Source organism: Saccopteryx leptura, chromosome 6, assembly GCF_036850995.1.
Source record: "Saccopteryx leptura isolate mSacLep1 chromosome 6, mSacLep1_pri_phased_curated, whole genome shotgun sequence".
Classification (NCBI taxonomy): Eukaryota; Metazoa; Chordata; class Mammalia; order Chiroptera; family Emballonuridae; genus Saccopteryx; species Saccopteryx leptura.
In genome coordinates this window covers 191,756,981-191,773,044 of record NC_089508.1, presented here as the reverse complement: position 1 = coordinate 191,773,044, position 16,064 = coordinate 191,756,981, and the positions used below count along the sequence as shown (strand labels likewise).

At 46.0% G+C, this 16,064-nt stretch overlaps 1 protein-coding gene across 2 annotated transcripts in view; it reads left to right on the top strand.

The window, feature by feature from the left end:
* Positions 1-16,064, top strand: part of LOC136376341 (radial spoke head 10 homolog B-like) — a 41,721-nt gene that overhangs the window by 6,341 nt on the left and 19,316 nt on the right. For both annotated transcript variants that reach the window (XM_066342304.1, XM_066342305.1), the window contains 6 exons: positions 567-687; positions 4,431-4,607; positions 6,579-6,726; positions 7,354-7,475; positions 13,739-13,928; positions 15,252-15,366. In XM_066342304.1, coding sequence (XP_066198401.1) covers positions 567-687; positions 4,431-4,607; positions 6,579-6,726; positions 7,354-7,475; positions 13,739-13,928; positions 15,252-15,366 — 873 coding nt within the window. The remainder of the gene's footprint in view (positions 1-566; positions 688-4,430; positions 4,608-6,578; positions 6,727-7,353; positions 7,476-13,738; positions 13,929-15,251; positions 15,367-16,064) is intronic.

Sequence of the window (16,064 nt, the reverse complement as noted above, 5' to 3'; positions counted from 1 at the left end):
TTCCCCTCTCTCTAAAAATAAAATTTAAAGAGTACTTAATATAATATTTGGGGGCAAAAGATTAACTGTTTATAATACTACAGGGAATTATTTTTAAAGATTTAAAATCCTGCCTGACTTGTGGTGGTGCAATGGATATAGCACCTATCTGGAATGTTGAGGTCGCCAGTTCAAACCCCCGGGCTTGCTGGGAAGCAACTATGAGTTGATGCTTCCTGCTCCACCCTCTGCCTTTCTCTCTCTCTCTCTCTCTCTCTCTCTCTCTCTTACTTTTCTCTAAAATCAATAAATAAAATCTTTTTTTAAAAAAAAATCAAAGATTTAAAATCCCTGCTCTTATCCACTTTGCTGCCTTATTAAATGATCAGAAGAAAGTTTAATAAAGTGACTAAGATGATGGTTTTTTACCGACCACCGACTTATCCATGGAATTTAAATACAGGGAAGATTGTATGGGCAAGAGAGTTGGATTGCTTCGTGAGAGTTCAGGGAGAACATCTAAAATTCTTAGAGGTTCATGTATCTGAGATTAACTGGCTGTTGTTTTTGTTTGTTTTTGGTCCCAGTTACCCATCTGGAAATACGTATGAAGGTCAGTGGGAGAACAGCGTGCGCCACGGGGTGGGCACGATGCGATGGCTGACCAGGAACGAAGAGTACAGCGGTCAGTGGGAGAGGGGCGTCCAGGTACCCTCTAGGTGGCCATGGCGGCGTGTTCCCGGAGGCGGGCCCTGTGCAGACCCGCAGCGCATGTCACTTGATACGGTGTCCTGTGGTCATCTGAAATTCAAGCTCTGCTAAATTCGGACACTCAACTTATGATTTACTGGTTGAAACCAGACTTTTTTGTTTGTTTGTTTCTTTTTTTTTTTCTGTATTTTTCTGAAGCTGGAAACCGAGATAGACAGTCAGACAGACTCCCGCATGCGCCTGACCGGGATCCACTCAGCACACCCACCAGGGGGCGATGCTCTGCCCCTCTGGGGCGTCGCTCCGTCGCGACCAGAGCCACTCCAGCGCCTGGGGCAGAGGCCAAGGAGCCATCCCCAGCACCCGGGCCATCTTTGCTCCAATGGAGCCTCGGCTGCAGGAGGGGAAGAGAGAGACAGAGAGGAAGGAGAGGGGGAGGGGTGGAGAAGCAGATGGGCGCTTCTCCTGTGTGCCCTGGCCGGGAATCAACCCGGGACTTCTGCACGCCAGGCCAACGCTCTACCACTGAGCCAACCGGCCAGGGCCCAGACTTTTTTTTTTTTTAGTGCTGTTTTATTAATTACTTTTCTCTAAAGGTCTTCCACACAAGCTAGGTTCTGCCATTGGCGAATCCACCGTGCCTGTGTTACCTGTAAGGATGGAGACCATTATTTACGCATTAGAAGCTTGTACTTCCTGCACAGAAAAGAAAAGCTGTATGTGGTTAGTTTTATATATTTTATATAGCTAGGATTTTCTGTATTTTTTTTTTAGATTTTATTTATTCATTTTTAGAGAGAGAGAGAGAGAGAGAGAGAGAGAGAAGGATGGAGGAGCAGGAAGCATCAGCTCACATATATGCCTTGACCGGGCAAGCCCAGGGCTTCAAACCGGTGACCTCAGCATTCCCAGATTGACGCTTTATCCACTGTGCCACCACAGGTCAGGCGATATAGCTAGAATTTTCTGATGGTATCTTATATATAATAATCTGGTAACCAGGGAACTTTCTAAACTCAACATAATAGTTCTAGTCACGTTTTTGTAGGTTCCTTGGGATTTTATTTTATCTAAATATCATGTTGTCTATAAATAGTCACCCTTGTATCTTTCTAACCGGTGTGCCATCTATTTTTCCTCTTGCCAGTTGCCCACTGGCTGAGACCGCCAGTGTGATACTGGATAGGAGCGGAGAGAATAGACATCCCGGTATCGTTCCTGATCTTGGTGGGCAAGAATTATCTTCTGTCAAGTGTGATGTTAGCTGTAGGTTTCCGATAGATGCCCTTTATCAGGTTGAGGGACCTCTCTTTAATTTTTTAATTTGCTTACAGTTGTGTTTTTTTTTAACACAAATGGATGTTGAATGTTGTCTAATGCTTTTTCTGCCTCTAGTCAGATGATCGTGTGGATTTTCTTCCCTAGCCCGCTGATATGTTGAATAACATTCGTTGATTTTCAAATGTGGAACCAACCTTGCATTCCTGGGGTAAACCAGCTTGGTCATGATGATATTATCCTTTTTTGTCTTCTGGATTCCTTTCCCTAATGCTTTGCTGGAGAATGTTTATGTCTCTGTTCATGAGGGATATTGATCTTTTAGTGTTCTTTCTTTATAATATCTTTGTAACCTTTTAGTAATCAGGGTATTGTTGGCCTCCTAACATGAGTTGGAAAGTGTTCTCTTTAGTTTTCTGAAAGTTTGTAGAATTGGTGCTTTCTCTGTCTTAGCTGTTCAGTTGAACGCGCCAGTGAAGCCTTCTGGGCCTGCAGTTGTCTTTGTGGGAAGATTAACTATAAGTTAACTATATATTAACTATAAAACATATTTCTTTGGTAAATAGTGTGCTATTCAGGTTCCTCATTTCTTCTTCAGTAAGCTTTGGAGGTTTGTGCTATTGAGGGAATTTGTCCATTTCATATAACTTGTTGAATTTATTGTCATAAAGTTGTTCATAATATTCATTTATTGTTTTCACATATGTAGGATCTATAGGGGTGTTCCCTCTTCTGATATTAGTAAATTGTGCTTTCTTTTTTCTTCATTAGTCAATCTAATTTTGATACATATATATATATTTTTTTTGTATTTTTCTGAAGCTGGAAACGGGGAGAGACAGTTAGACAGACTCCCACATGCGCCCGACTGGGATCCACCCGGCACGCCCACCAGGGGGCGATGCTCTGCCCCTCTGGGGCGTAGCTCTGCCACAACCAGAGCCACTCTAGCGCCTGGGGCAGAGGCCAAAGAGCCATCCCCAGCGCCCGGGCCATCTTTGCTCCAATGAAGCCTTGGCTGCGGGAGGGGAAGAGAGAGACAGAGAGGAAGGGGGGGGGTGGAGAAGCAAATGGGCACTTCTCCTATGTGCCCCGGCCGGGAATCGAACCCAGGTCCCCCGCACGCCAGGCCGACACTCTACCGCTGAGCCAACCGGCCAGGGCCTGATACATTTTGTTTTAATTTTTGTTCTATTCAATATATTTTCTAATTTCCCCATGACTTCCTCTTTAACGTATAAATTATTTTGAAGTATGTTGTTTAATTTTCAAATATTTGGGTTTTTTTCCCCAGATATCTTTCTATCGTTGATTTTATGGCTTAATTCCACTGTGTTCCAAGAGCATACTTTGTTTGGCTGCATTTCTTTTAAATACGTTGAGCTTCATTCATTGTGTGGCCCAGAATGTGGTCTGACTTGGTGAACGTTAGATGTATTTCCACTTTTGCTGAGTGGAATGCTCTATAAATGTCAGCTATAGATGAATTTGGTTGTTCAGGCCTTCTATATCATTACTCATTTTCTGTCTACTTTTTTCTATCCATTTCTAAGAGTGTCGAAGGGTCCAAATTGTAGATTTGTCTATTTCTCCTTTCCGACCTTTCAGTTTTTCCTTCATATATTTTGAAGCTCTCCCGTTTTAGGTGCATAGACGTTTAGGATTTAGTAGTGGTTACCTCTGGGAAGTGGGATTCAGGAAGGGTCACTTTTTTTTGGTTTTTATCAATCTGTACTCTAAAAAGAAGTTAAATGTAAAATGATAGTTAAAATAATTCGTATCAAGCCAGGCACCTTATAGGCACTGTGTTCAATCTTATTTTTTTTGTATTTTTCTGAAGCTAGAAACGGGGAGGCAGTCAGACAGACTCCCGCATGCGCCCAACCAGGATCCACCCGGCATGACCACCAGGGGGCGATGCTCTGCCCCTCTGGGGCGTTGCTCTGTTGCAACCAGAGTCATTCTAGAGCCTGAGGTGGAGGCCATGGAGCCATCCTCAGTGCCCGGGCCCACTTTGCTCCAATGGAGCCTTGGCTGCGGGAGGGGAAGAGAGAGACAGAGAGGAAGGAGAGGGGGAGGGGTGGAGAAGCAGATGGGCCCCTCTCCTGTGTGCCCTGGCCGGGAATCCAACCCGGGACTCCTGCACGCCAGGCCGATGCTCTACCACTGAGCCAACCGGCCAGGGCCGCTGTCTTCAATCTTTACACCCAAACTTCAGGGTAGATGTTATTTCCATTTTCCAGGTGAAAGACAGACAGAGAGGGCCGGAATAACACGCCTTCGGTCAGAAGGCTGCTTAGCCGGGAGCCGAGCTGGGACTGACCCTGATTCCGTGTGGCGCTGTGGGCCATGCTCGCCTTCAGACGAGCCCTTGTGTTTTATCCACACCTCATTGTCAGTAGGTCCAAGTAAAGAGAGGACCTGTTTTGAACATGTCTCATGGAAATTCTCTTTCTTTTCAGAACGGTATAGGAACTCACACGTGGTTTCTAAAGAGAGTCCCCAACTCCCAGTATCCTCGGAGAAATGAATACAGAGGGAACTTCGTAAACGGGCGTCGTCACGGCTATGGAAAGTTTTACTACGCCAGTGGGGCCACGTACGAGGGAGAATGGGTTGACAATAAGAAACATGGCATGGTGAGTACCAGCCTGTGACGCTGACGTTGTCAAGATCATGAAGGCACTTGAAAGATGGAAGAGGCGTGCTATTCTCTAGCTCAGGGGTCCCCAAACTTTTTACACAGGGGGCCAGTTCACTGTCCCTCAGACCGTTGGAGGGCCGGACTATAAAAAAAACTATGAACAAATCTCTATGCACACTGCACATATCTTATTTTAAAGTAAAAAAAACAAAATGGGAACAAATACAATATTTAAAATAAAGAACAAGTAAATTTAAATCAACAAACTGACCAGTATTTCAATGGGAACTATGGGCCTGCTTTTGGCTAATGAGATGGTCAATGCCCGGTTCCATATTTGTCACTGCTAGCTGTCACAAGTGATATGATGTGCATCCAGAGCCGTGACGCGTGCGTCCCGCGTCACCGGAAGTAGTACTGTACGTGAGCGACGCTGCACTTTGCGGCGCGACCACATACAGTACTCCAGGAGCACAGGATGCAGACCACCAATGAAAGTGGTGCCCCTTCCAGAAGTGCGGCGGGGGCCGGATAAATGGCCTCAGGAGGACACATGCAGCCGCGGGCCGTAGTTTGGGGACCCCTGCTCTAGCTAGTCAAGTGCATTATCTGTTCTGCATGGGATCACTTCCTACTTTGTTAAGACAATTACATGAACTTTATAAATAACTACCAACATATCATCAACTTCCTGTACATTGAGAAATGATGTAATACGTTTGTGTTACATGTATACATCTGTTTGAGGGTGATTTTAGTGGCAAGTAAAAGAAAATCTACCTTAATCCTCTAGGAGTTATAAAGAAAAAGGTGGGCCTCTCTGTGTTGGTGTGAGTCAGCAACCCTGTGATGTCAGGGTTCCCCCCATCCATCCAGACGTCTCCTGCTGTGTCAGCCCCACCCTTACGCTGCCCTCCCCTCATCATGGCCAGATGGCCGCTGAGGTGCCCGACTTCACGTCCATGGACCACATTGAGCGGGAAAAGCAGAAACTCTTTTTCAAGAAGCTTGCCACAAATAATTTTAAAAAATTAATTAAAAATAAATAAATAAATAGTAAAAAAGAAGCTTTTCACAGATGTCTTGAGTTTTATTGAGCTGAACTGGATCATTGGTCCCTCTCTGAGTCAGACTGACTATGGGTCTGGGTTTGACAGATATAAAGATTGGGTTCCCCAGCCCTGGCCAGTTAGCTCAGTGGTAGAGCGTCAGCCTGGCATGTGGAAGTCCCGGGTTCAATTCCCGGTCAGGGCACACAAGAGAATCACCCATCTGCTTTTCCACCCTTCCCCCTCTCTTTCCTCTCTATCTCTCTCTTCTCCTCCCACGGCCAAGGGTCCACTGGAGCAAAGTTGGCCCAGGCACTGAGGATGGCTCCGTGGCCTCCACCTCAGGTGCTAGAATGGCTCCAGCTACAACAGAGCAATGGCCCAGATGGGCAGAGCATCGCCCCCTGGTGGGCATGCCGAGTGGATCCCGGTTGGGTGCATGTGGGAGTCTGATTGCCTCCCCGCTTCTCACTTCAGAAAAATACAAGAAAAAGAAAAAAAAATAAAAAGAATTTAAAGCTCCCCCCCCCAAAATGATTGGGTCCCTGTTCTGTGGTGGGTGCTCTGCTGGTCATTAGCACAGTTTAGTCAGACACATTCTGTGACCTAAGGTGTTTAAAGCTGGGACGAGGGCTTGCGGCAGGTACAGCCAGAAGAGCGGAGAGAGGAGAGGGGAGCAGAGGAGAGAAGGAGGCCCAGGTCGGGGGAGGAGGAGGGCGTACACAGTGACTCGAGAGTCGAGGACCCTGATGATGTGTGTGTGAACTAAGCGCTTCTCTTAAAAACAAACAAGCAAGCAAACAAACAAATGAAAAAAAAACCACTCAAAACTCTTGAGAAAGATCATAGTGCACATTTACCCATGTTTTTCTAAGAAAATTTTTCCTAAACTGCTAAGGTCATCTTTCTGTCTGCAGGGCCAATACACTTTCAAGAGCGGGCGTGTGTATACTGGCCCGTTTTCCAATGACCACATGGTGGAGCTTCCGGATCTTGAAGATGAGCTGGTCAGTGGCACAGACCCGGCCTCGGAACCCGCCCCCAGGAGCCCATACAGTAGTGCTGGTAAGGAGCGCTCGCCTGTCGGTTGAAAGTTCAGTAATCTATGTTATCCATGGGATCCACTCATCAAAATACACATCCTACTTCAGAAAACAGAAGTTTGCTGAGCAACTGTTTTCTTCATAGGTTTTCTTTTCTTTTCTTTTGCATTTTTCCGAAGCTGAAAATGGGGAGGCAGTCAGACAGACTCCCGCATGCGCCCGACCGGGATCCACCCGGCATGCCCACCAGGGGGCGATGCTCTGCCCATCTGGGGCATTGCTCTGTTGCAACCAGAGCCATTCTAGCGCCTGAGGCAGAGGCCACAGAGCCATCCTCAGCACCCGGGCCATCTTTGCTCCAATGGAGCCTTGGCTGTGGGAGGGGAAGAGAGAGACAGAGAGGAAGGAGAGGGGGAGGGGTGGAGAAGCAAATGGGCGCCTCTCCTGTGTGCCCTGGCCGGGAATTGAACCCGGGACTCCTGCACGCCAGGCCGACGCTCTACCACTGAGCCAACCGGCCAGGGCCTCTTCGTAGGTTTTTAAAAATACTCTTGTATCACACTTATGTGGAAAATTATTTTGCCATAATGGAGAAAGATGTTAGCATTGCCTTCCCCAGTGATCCCCTGTATCTGCCTTCATTTGCTAGAAATGATCAGGAAGATTGACGCCAGCGACAGCAGTTCCGTGTTAGGATTGGGCATCGAGCTGGACCTACGTTCATTGCTAAGTGTGTACCCTGAGGAAGACCAGCCAGAGGAAAAGAAGCAGGTAGAAACTCGTACTGTTACACATCTGCATTTTAGGCTTTTAAAAATGATTTATTTTTCAGTTACAGTTGACGCGCAATAGTATATTAGTTTTAGGTGTACAACCCCGTGGCTGTACATTATATAACTCACTACGTGATCATCCCGATAAATCTTGCACCCATCTGACGCCGTACGTAGTTATTTCAGTAGTACTGACTGTATTCCCTACCATGGGCTTTACCTCCCCGTGACTGTTCTGTAACTACCAATTTGTACTTCTTAATCCCTTCACCTGTATCCCCTCCCTCAATCTGCCCCTTCACCCCCGCCTCCGCCCACACGACAGTGTGCTCTGTATCTGCCAGTCTGTTTCCGTTCTGCTTGTTCGTTTGCTTTTTAGGTTACGCGTAGAAGCGACATCACCTGGCATTTGTCTTTCTCTGTCTGACTTATTTCACTCAGCACAGTACCCTCTAGAATCTCAGGCGTCCTCAAACTATGGCCCGCGGGCCGCATGCGGCCCCCTGAGGCCATTTATCCAGCCCTCCCACCGCACTCCCAGAAGGGGCACCTCTTTCATTGGTGGTCAGTGAGAGGAGCACTGTATGTGGCGGCCCTCCAACGGTCTGAGGGACAGTGAACTGGCCCCCTATGTAAAAAGTTTGGGGACTCCTGCTCTAGATTCATCCATGTTGTTGCAGATGGCAAGATTCCATTCTTTTTTCAGGCTGAGCCGTATCCCATGGTATGTATGGTACCACTTTTTCTTCATCTGCTCATCTATTGATGGATGCTTGGGTTGCTTCCGTATCTTGGCTATTGTAAATAACGCTGCAATGAACATACAGACGTACATGTCTTTGATTAGTGTTTTGAGATTCTAATTTTATTTATTTATTTATTTATTTATTTTTTGAGACAGAGAGAGAGTCAGAGAGAGGGATAGATAGGGACAAACCTACAGGAACGGAGAGAGATGAGAAGCATCAATCATCAGTTTTTCGTTGCGACACCTTAGTTGCTCATTGATTGCTTTCTCATATGTGCCTTGACCATGGGCCTTCAGCAGACTGAGTAACCCCTTGCTCAAACCAGTGACCTAGGGTCTAAGCTGGTAAGCTTTGCTCACACAAGATGAGCCTACGCTCAAGCTGGTGAGCTTGGGGTCTCGAACTTGGGTCCTCCACATCCCAGTCCGACGTTCCATCCACTGCGCCACTGCCTGGTCAGGCGAGTGTTTTGAGATTCTTTGGATAAATATCCTGAAGGGGAACTGCTGAGTCCCTCTTTGTCTCTTTTTTTTTTTTTTTAAAGGTTAAGATTTATTTATTTATTTTTCAGGGACAGAGAGAGAGTCAGAGAGAGGGATAGACAGGGACAGACAGGCAGGAATGGAGAGAGATGAGAAACATCAATCATCAGTCTTTCGTGGCGACACCTTAGTTGTTCATTGACTGCCCTCCCACATGTGCCCTGACCGTAGACCTCCAGCAGACCGAATAACCCCTTGCTTGAGCCAGCGACCCTGGGTCCAAGCTGGTGAGCTTTTTGCTCAAACCAGATGAACCCGCGCTCAAGCTGGCAACCTCGGGGTCTCGAACCTGGGTCCTCCGCATCCCAGTCCAACGTTCTATCCACTGCGCCACCGTCCAGTCAGGCCCTCTTTGTCTCTTGTCATAGGCTTAAATACCAGGTCTACCAGAAAGTTCTGTCTGTTTCTATCACAACAAGTTTTGACACGTAAGCACATGTTTATTTGGCGCATGTGTGCCTCTCTATTTTTATTACTTAATGTATACATACTGACGTAGCAAATTAACTAAAACAAAGTTGATTCACGTTAGTCTTATGTGTGAAGCGATAGTGTACCCATGGCTACTGATAAAGTTCATTTACACCACTGTAATTTTTACAAATTTCAACAAGGAAGAAATGCTACAGAAGCATGTAGAAATTTATTGAAAGTGTTTGGTGAAGGTGCAGTTTCTGATAGGACATGCAGAAGATGGTTTGAAAAATTCGAAACAGGTGATTTCGACCTTTCTGATAAGCCACGTTCTGGGCGACTTTCATCGATGACGATGTTGTTAAGACCATGTTGGAGAAAGATCCTTTTCTGACAATATCGGAGATCGCAGAAAGGCTTAATTTAGCTCAGCAAACCATTTCAGACCATATTCGGAAGATAGGATTGGTGTGGAAATATTCAAGATGGGTGCCACATGAATTAAGTCAGAAGAATTTGGATGATCGAGTCGTCATATGCACATCTCTGCTTGCTCGGAACAAAATCGAGCCCTTCTTGAACTGGATGATAACTGGGGATGAAAAGTGGATTACCTACGAAAACATTATAAGGAAAAGGGCATATTGTGAACCCAGAAAACCTAGCCCTTCCACCTGTAAACCAAATTTGACTCTGAATAAGAGAATGTTGTGTATATGGTGGGACATTCAAGGACCAATACATTATGAGCTTTTAAAACCGAATGAAAAGCTCAATTCGGAGAAGTATTGTCAGCAACTGGATAATTTAAAGACAGCAGTCCAAGAAAAGAGGCCAGCGATGTTCAATAGGAAGAACATCATACTGCATCATGATAATGCCAGGCCACATGCTGCTTTGGGGACTTGTCAAAAAATTGCAGAACTAGGCTGGGAAATTCTGTCACATCCACCATATTCCCTGGACTTAGTACCCTCCGACTATCACTTGTTTTTGTCCTTACAAAATTTTTTGAAGGGCAAAAAATTCAACAATGAAGAAGATATCAAACAAGCACTGGTTCAATTTTTCGCATCAAAAGATAAAACATTTTTCAAAAATGGGATATACAAATTGCCCTCACGCTGGCAAGAAATCATTAATAATAATGGCAATTATATTGTTTAATAAAGTATATTGACGGTAAGAAAAATCTATATTTTGTTTTATTTCAAAAACGGACAGAACTTTCCAGTAGACTGTATATTAATCAGGGTTTCCACAGTCCTAGGAAAATACCATTGATGATTGCTGTCTTTTATATGAGCGTCTTTTATATGCCCGATGGGAGGTAGCTGTGAGCGAGCAGGCGTTATGAGGAAATGGAAGCCGGATGTAGGGACTCAGTGAATTATTAGTAACCCAGATCCCCAGAGCTCAAAGGGCCGAGTCACCTTGACACCCAGACTGGTCTGAAGGCCTAGGCTGTGGCCACCCTGCTCAGCAGGACATTAATTCTACTGTGCATTGTTACGGGTTACTGAGGTTCAAGGAACCTCAAACCCTTTGAAATCATCAGAATCTAGGAATCCTTAGAGATGGAAAAATTGCGTGTACCTGGACCTCATGCACTTAGCATCTGGCAGTCATGCTCTGGTGTCTCTGTGTGTCTTCTGTGAAACTGCTGTTGAAGACGTTGCTTGTGACAAGAGAACCATTGGTACCTCGAAACTGCAAGGCATCTTTGCCCCTTGTTCCTTGCTCATTGCTGCCCCTTCTGGCCCCCAGGTCTTCGGGCCTCGGAAGGGACGTCCCCCGCCCCCCCTGTCTCCTGGTCAACGCTGTACTGCAGGCTCCTGCGTCACTCACTCCATCTGTCAAGATTCCCATTAAAAATAGGAACCTTTATTACTTTCTCTGGTTACACAGGTTACACATGGTACTTGTAGAAAATTTAGAAAATGCCGATAAGAAAAAGTAGTACAGAAGAGCCTTGAGGAACCCGGACAAAATCTTGTTACCATCTCCCAATGATTTTTTTCCTGTGCAAATCCATCTAGTCGTGGGTCATTTTGTTTATGTAATCTCTCTTTGCAGGTCACATGTAATGGTAGCTCTTCAGTGCCATGAAGGATATTCTGCCTCAGTATTCAGATAAACAAATATAGATATTGATTTACCAACATAAGAAGGGATCACATTGTTTCACCGTATATACAGTTTTGTTTCACATACATATTATTTGTACTTTGGAGTTCTATGTCGAAACATGGGTCTTTCTTTTTTTTTTTTTTTTTTCATTTTTCTGAAGCTGGAAACAGGGAGAGACAGTCAGACAGACTCCCGCATGCGCCCGACTGGGATCTACCCGGCACGCCCACCATGGGGCTACGCTCTGCCCACCAGGGGGTGATGCTCTGCCCATCCTGGGCATCGCCATGTTGCGACCAGAGCCACTCTAGCGCCTGAGGCAGAGGCCACAGAGCCATCCCCAGCGCCCGGGCCATCTTTGCTCCAATGGAGCCTCGGCTGCGGGAGGGGAAGAGAGAGGGGAAGAGAGAGACAGAGAGGAAAGCGCGGCGGAGGGGTGGAGAAGCAAATGGGCGCTTCTCCTGTGTGCCCTGGCTGGGAATCAAACCCGGGTCCTCCGCACGCTATGTCGAAACATGGGTCTTTCAAAACCTATGTACCGTATTTTTCGCTCCATAAGACCCACTTTTTCCCTCCAAAAGAGGAGAGGAAAATGCCCATGCATCTTATGGAGCGAAAAATACAGTATTTTATTAAATATTTTAATATACCATTTGGTTCAGAATATTTTTTTTTTCTTATTTTCCTCCTTAAAATCCTCGGTGCGTCTTATGATCAGGTGCATCTTATGGAGCGAAAAATTCGGTATTTGAAAAAATATACCTTGACTGTTTTATAATTACAAAAGTAACACATGCTCTTACAAAAATCCAAACAGAAATCTTTGACATAGAAAGTGAAAGAGTTCTGTAATTCCACACTTGAGGAATACCTTTAAAATATTTAATTATTAAAATCTTTTTAAAAAAAATCTTTAATGGTAATATTTCATAACATGAACATACTACAATGTAGTTAGCAAAATCTACTTACTTTTTACTTATTTATTTTACATTTTATGTGAGATGATTTCAGACTTACAGAAGAGTTGGCAAAAGTAATACCGTTCCCATATTTCTCTCACCAAACCTCTCCCGATGTTGCCTGTGTCACCATAGCACCTTAATCTAACCCAAGAAATTAACTTGGCTACAGCGCTAGAACCCAACTACGGACTTGGTGGTCCCCCAGCGCCTCCTAATGCCTTTTCCTGTGTCCCAGGATTGCCCCCACCCCCAGGGTCCTGCACTGCATTTCGGCCGCACGCCTCTTTGACCTCCCCCAGTCTGTCCTGGTTCTTCCGTCCCTCAAACAACCTTCAGGCTTTTTTTTTTTTTTTAAAGAACTTTTTTTATTTTTATTTTTATTTTTTGTATTTTTCTGAAGTTGGAAAGGGGAGGCAGTCAGACAGACTCCTGCATGTGCCTGACCGGGATCCACCTGGCATGCCCACCAGGGGGCGATGCTCTGCCCATCTGGGGCGTTGCTCTGTTGCAACCAGAGCCATTCTAGCGCCTGAGGCAGAGGCCACAGAGCCATCCTCAGCGCCCAGGCCAACTTTACTCCAATGGAGCCTTGGCTGCGGGAGGGGAAGAGAGAGACAGAGAGGAAGGAGAGGGGGAGGGGTGGAGAAGCAGATGGGCGCTTCTCCTGTGTGCCCTGGCCGGGAATCGAACCCGGGACTCCTGCACGCCAGGCCGACGCTCTACCACGGAGCCAACCGGCCAGGGCCTACCTTCAGGCTTTTGAAGAGCACTGGTCACTTACTCGGAAGAATGTCCCTCAACCTGGGTTTAGCTGATTCCCCCACACACACATGATTATATGTTTTTATGATCTGTTATTAGAATCATTTGGTCCAAAGGTGGGTGTCTTCTCTTGAGCAGGGTTCTGGATCATTCTCTCTTCAGCTGGGACCAGCAGAAGCCTCCCCGGTGTATCCTTTCTCCTCTGTGGCTGCCTTTGTCAGTTCAGTGTCACTGGTTAATCGGGGCTTCGGGGTGCGACAGGACAGAAGCCCGTCCTTCCAGCCTGCCTCTGTCAGCTCCCCGCGCCTCGCCATGCAGACATATTTTTTGAGCTATATTGCTAGATTCAATTTGCTAAGATTTTGTTGAGGATTTTTATACCTGTGTTCATGAGGGATATTTGTACGTAAGAGAATTTGATTGCTGCCATTCAGATAGGATGGCATCAAATAGAAGCAAGAAAGTAATTCCATTGTCCTGATAACAGCCTGTTTTGTACTGTTATTCAGAAATTGCATTTTATTGACCTGAGGATGGACGGGTGGGTGGGTGGGACAAGTAACATTTATTGAGCTCTCATAGTGACAAGAGGTAAATACTATTCGTGTTTGTTATCTCGTTTAATTTAGAAAGCAGGTGTTTCTTTTGCTTTTGTTCTTCTTGGGTAAGTTTCAGATGGGCATGGCCTTCTCTTTCCAGGTGGAATTTGCTCTCTTAAGAAACATTACAGAATTAAGGAGAATCTATAACTTCTACAGCAGCCTAGGATGTGAGCGTCTCATGGACAACACCTTTCTGATGACCAAGCTTCACTTCTGGAGGTTTCTAAAGGATTGCAAATTTCATCACCATAAAATAACTCTTGCTGATATGGATAGGGTATTAAGTGGTGAGTATTCCAGGTCCTTCACACTTTGATGCCAGTTAGGAAGTGTTGAGGAGTGAAGGCAGCGGTTGGGAGAGGTGTTGTAGAAATCGACCCATGGGCTTCTTTCTTCACAAGGTGATTAAAATGTTCTTGAAGAGGCAGTCTCGTGATCTAATAGTGACAGCAAGACCATTTACAGCAGGGGTCAGCAAAACAGGGGCCCACCCTGCCTGTTCTTGTAAATTAAGATTTACTGGGCCTGGCCAGTGGTGGCGTCTGGAATGCTGAGGTCCCAGGTTTGAAACCCTGAGGTCACTGGCTGGAATGAGGGCTCAGCTGGCTTGAGCGTGCGCTCACCAGCTCGAGCGCAGAATCATTGACACGACCCCTTGGTCTCTGGCTTGAGCCCAGAAGTCCCTAGTTTGAGCCCAGATGTCACTGGCTTGAGCCGAAGGTTGCTGGCGTGAGCCCTAGGTTGCTGGCTTGACCAAGGGGTCACTGGCTCGGCTGGAGTCCCCCAGCCAAGGCACATATGAGAAGCAATCAATGAACAACGAAGGTGCCACAACTACAAGTTGATGTTTCTCATCCCTCTTCCGTTCCTGTCTCTCACTCTTGCTTAAAAAAAAATTATTATTATTATTTGAACACAGCCATGCCCATTTGGTTACATATTGTCTATGGCTTCCTAAAACACCAGAACTCAGTGGTTGTGACAGAGGCTGGCCCACCTAGCCTAAAATATTTACTGTCCGGACCTTTGTAGAGACATTGCCTACTTCTGATCTATAGTAAAAACATGCTAAATTGTCGGGTCAGAAGCAGAGAGGGTCAGGGAGGGCTTGGAACAGTTTAGAAAAGGCTCTAGGTTGTCTTGGGGTTGGGCTTGATTTCAAATTAGAAAGTTCATGCAGTAAATTTAACTACTTTGAAGATTTTAAACCTTTCAGCTGAGTTTTGGGAGGCAGTTTCAAGTTATCTACATGAAAAATAAAATACTAGAACATTGTAATACCTCTTTACTTCAAATCGGAGTTTGAAACAGACGTAGAATCCATTTAGAATTACCAGCATTAATCAAAGTGTGGCTCAGAAGACTTTGAAAAATCGCTGGGACCCGGCATCTTAAGCTTCTTATAAAGTGACCAGACGCAGATCTTTCGAGGGAGACTTCATTTTTAGTTGGAAGTGGATCTGCAGGTCGGAGTCGTCTCTGGGGAGAAAAGGGACTCAGTTCTTGGAAATGGGTACCGGCATTCAGATCCTTGAATTGTGGATCAGGAGCAAGTAAGGTAGAAGGTTCTAGAAAACACCAGGCATCCTCTCCAGTTTTTCTTATTTTAGCCAGTAATGACATCCCAGTTGAAGAGATTCATTTTCCGTTTGCAAAAATACTTTTGAGGACATTTCTGAATTACCTCCTGCAGTTGGCCTACCACATTCATCACAAAGAGTTCCAGTAAGTACTCCCTCTGGGCCCTGTGCGAGGAGGGGGTTCCAGCGTCAGGCCCCTGGCCTTGGGCGCTCGTAGACCTGCAGGACCAGGACAAAGCCGTTCGCCGCCAAACCCCCAGATGCCAGCTGAGAAACGGGGACGCCCTCCAGCTGTCACTCACTGGTTTAATACTGCAGATAGTCCTCGGGTTTCGTTCTCAGTGGTCACAACCAGCTTCTCCTGAGGCCAGAATTTCCTGTCTGTCTCAGAGCAAAACTGATAGGTGGACCCTTCGCCCCTTCCCCAAATAACATCTGACCCACCGAGGTACACTTACGGAAACTGAGGCACTAATACGGCTGTCATACCGTGACGTAAATGACAGACGGTCTGTGGATTTTCCAGGTTTTCCCGCTGACGTCCCTTTTCTATTCCCGGACCTAATCCAGGATCCCACATTGTGTGAAGCCGTCATGTTTTAGCCCCCCTGCTCTCCGTGACTGTTTCTCAGACTTTGTCTTTTATACCCTTGACACTTTTGAAGAATATTTGTCAGTTATTCTGTGAACTGTCCCTTGAGTTCTGTCTCCTGATGTTTTCTCCTGATTACGCCGAACTGGTGGGCTTTGGGGGAAGTATGCCCAAGGGGTGAGCTGCCGTTCCTGTCATGGCCGGTCCGGGTCTCGTATCACGGGTGATGTTAGCCCTGACCACCTGCTCAC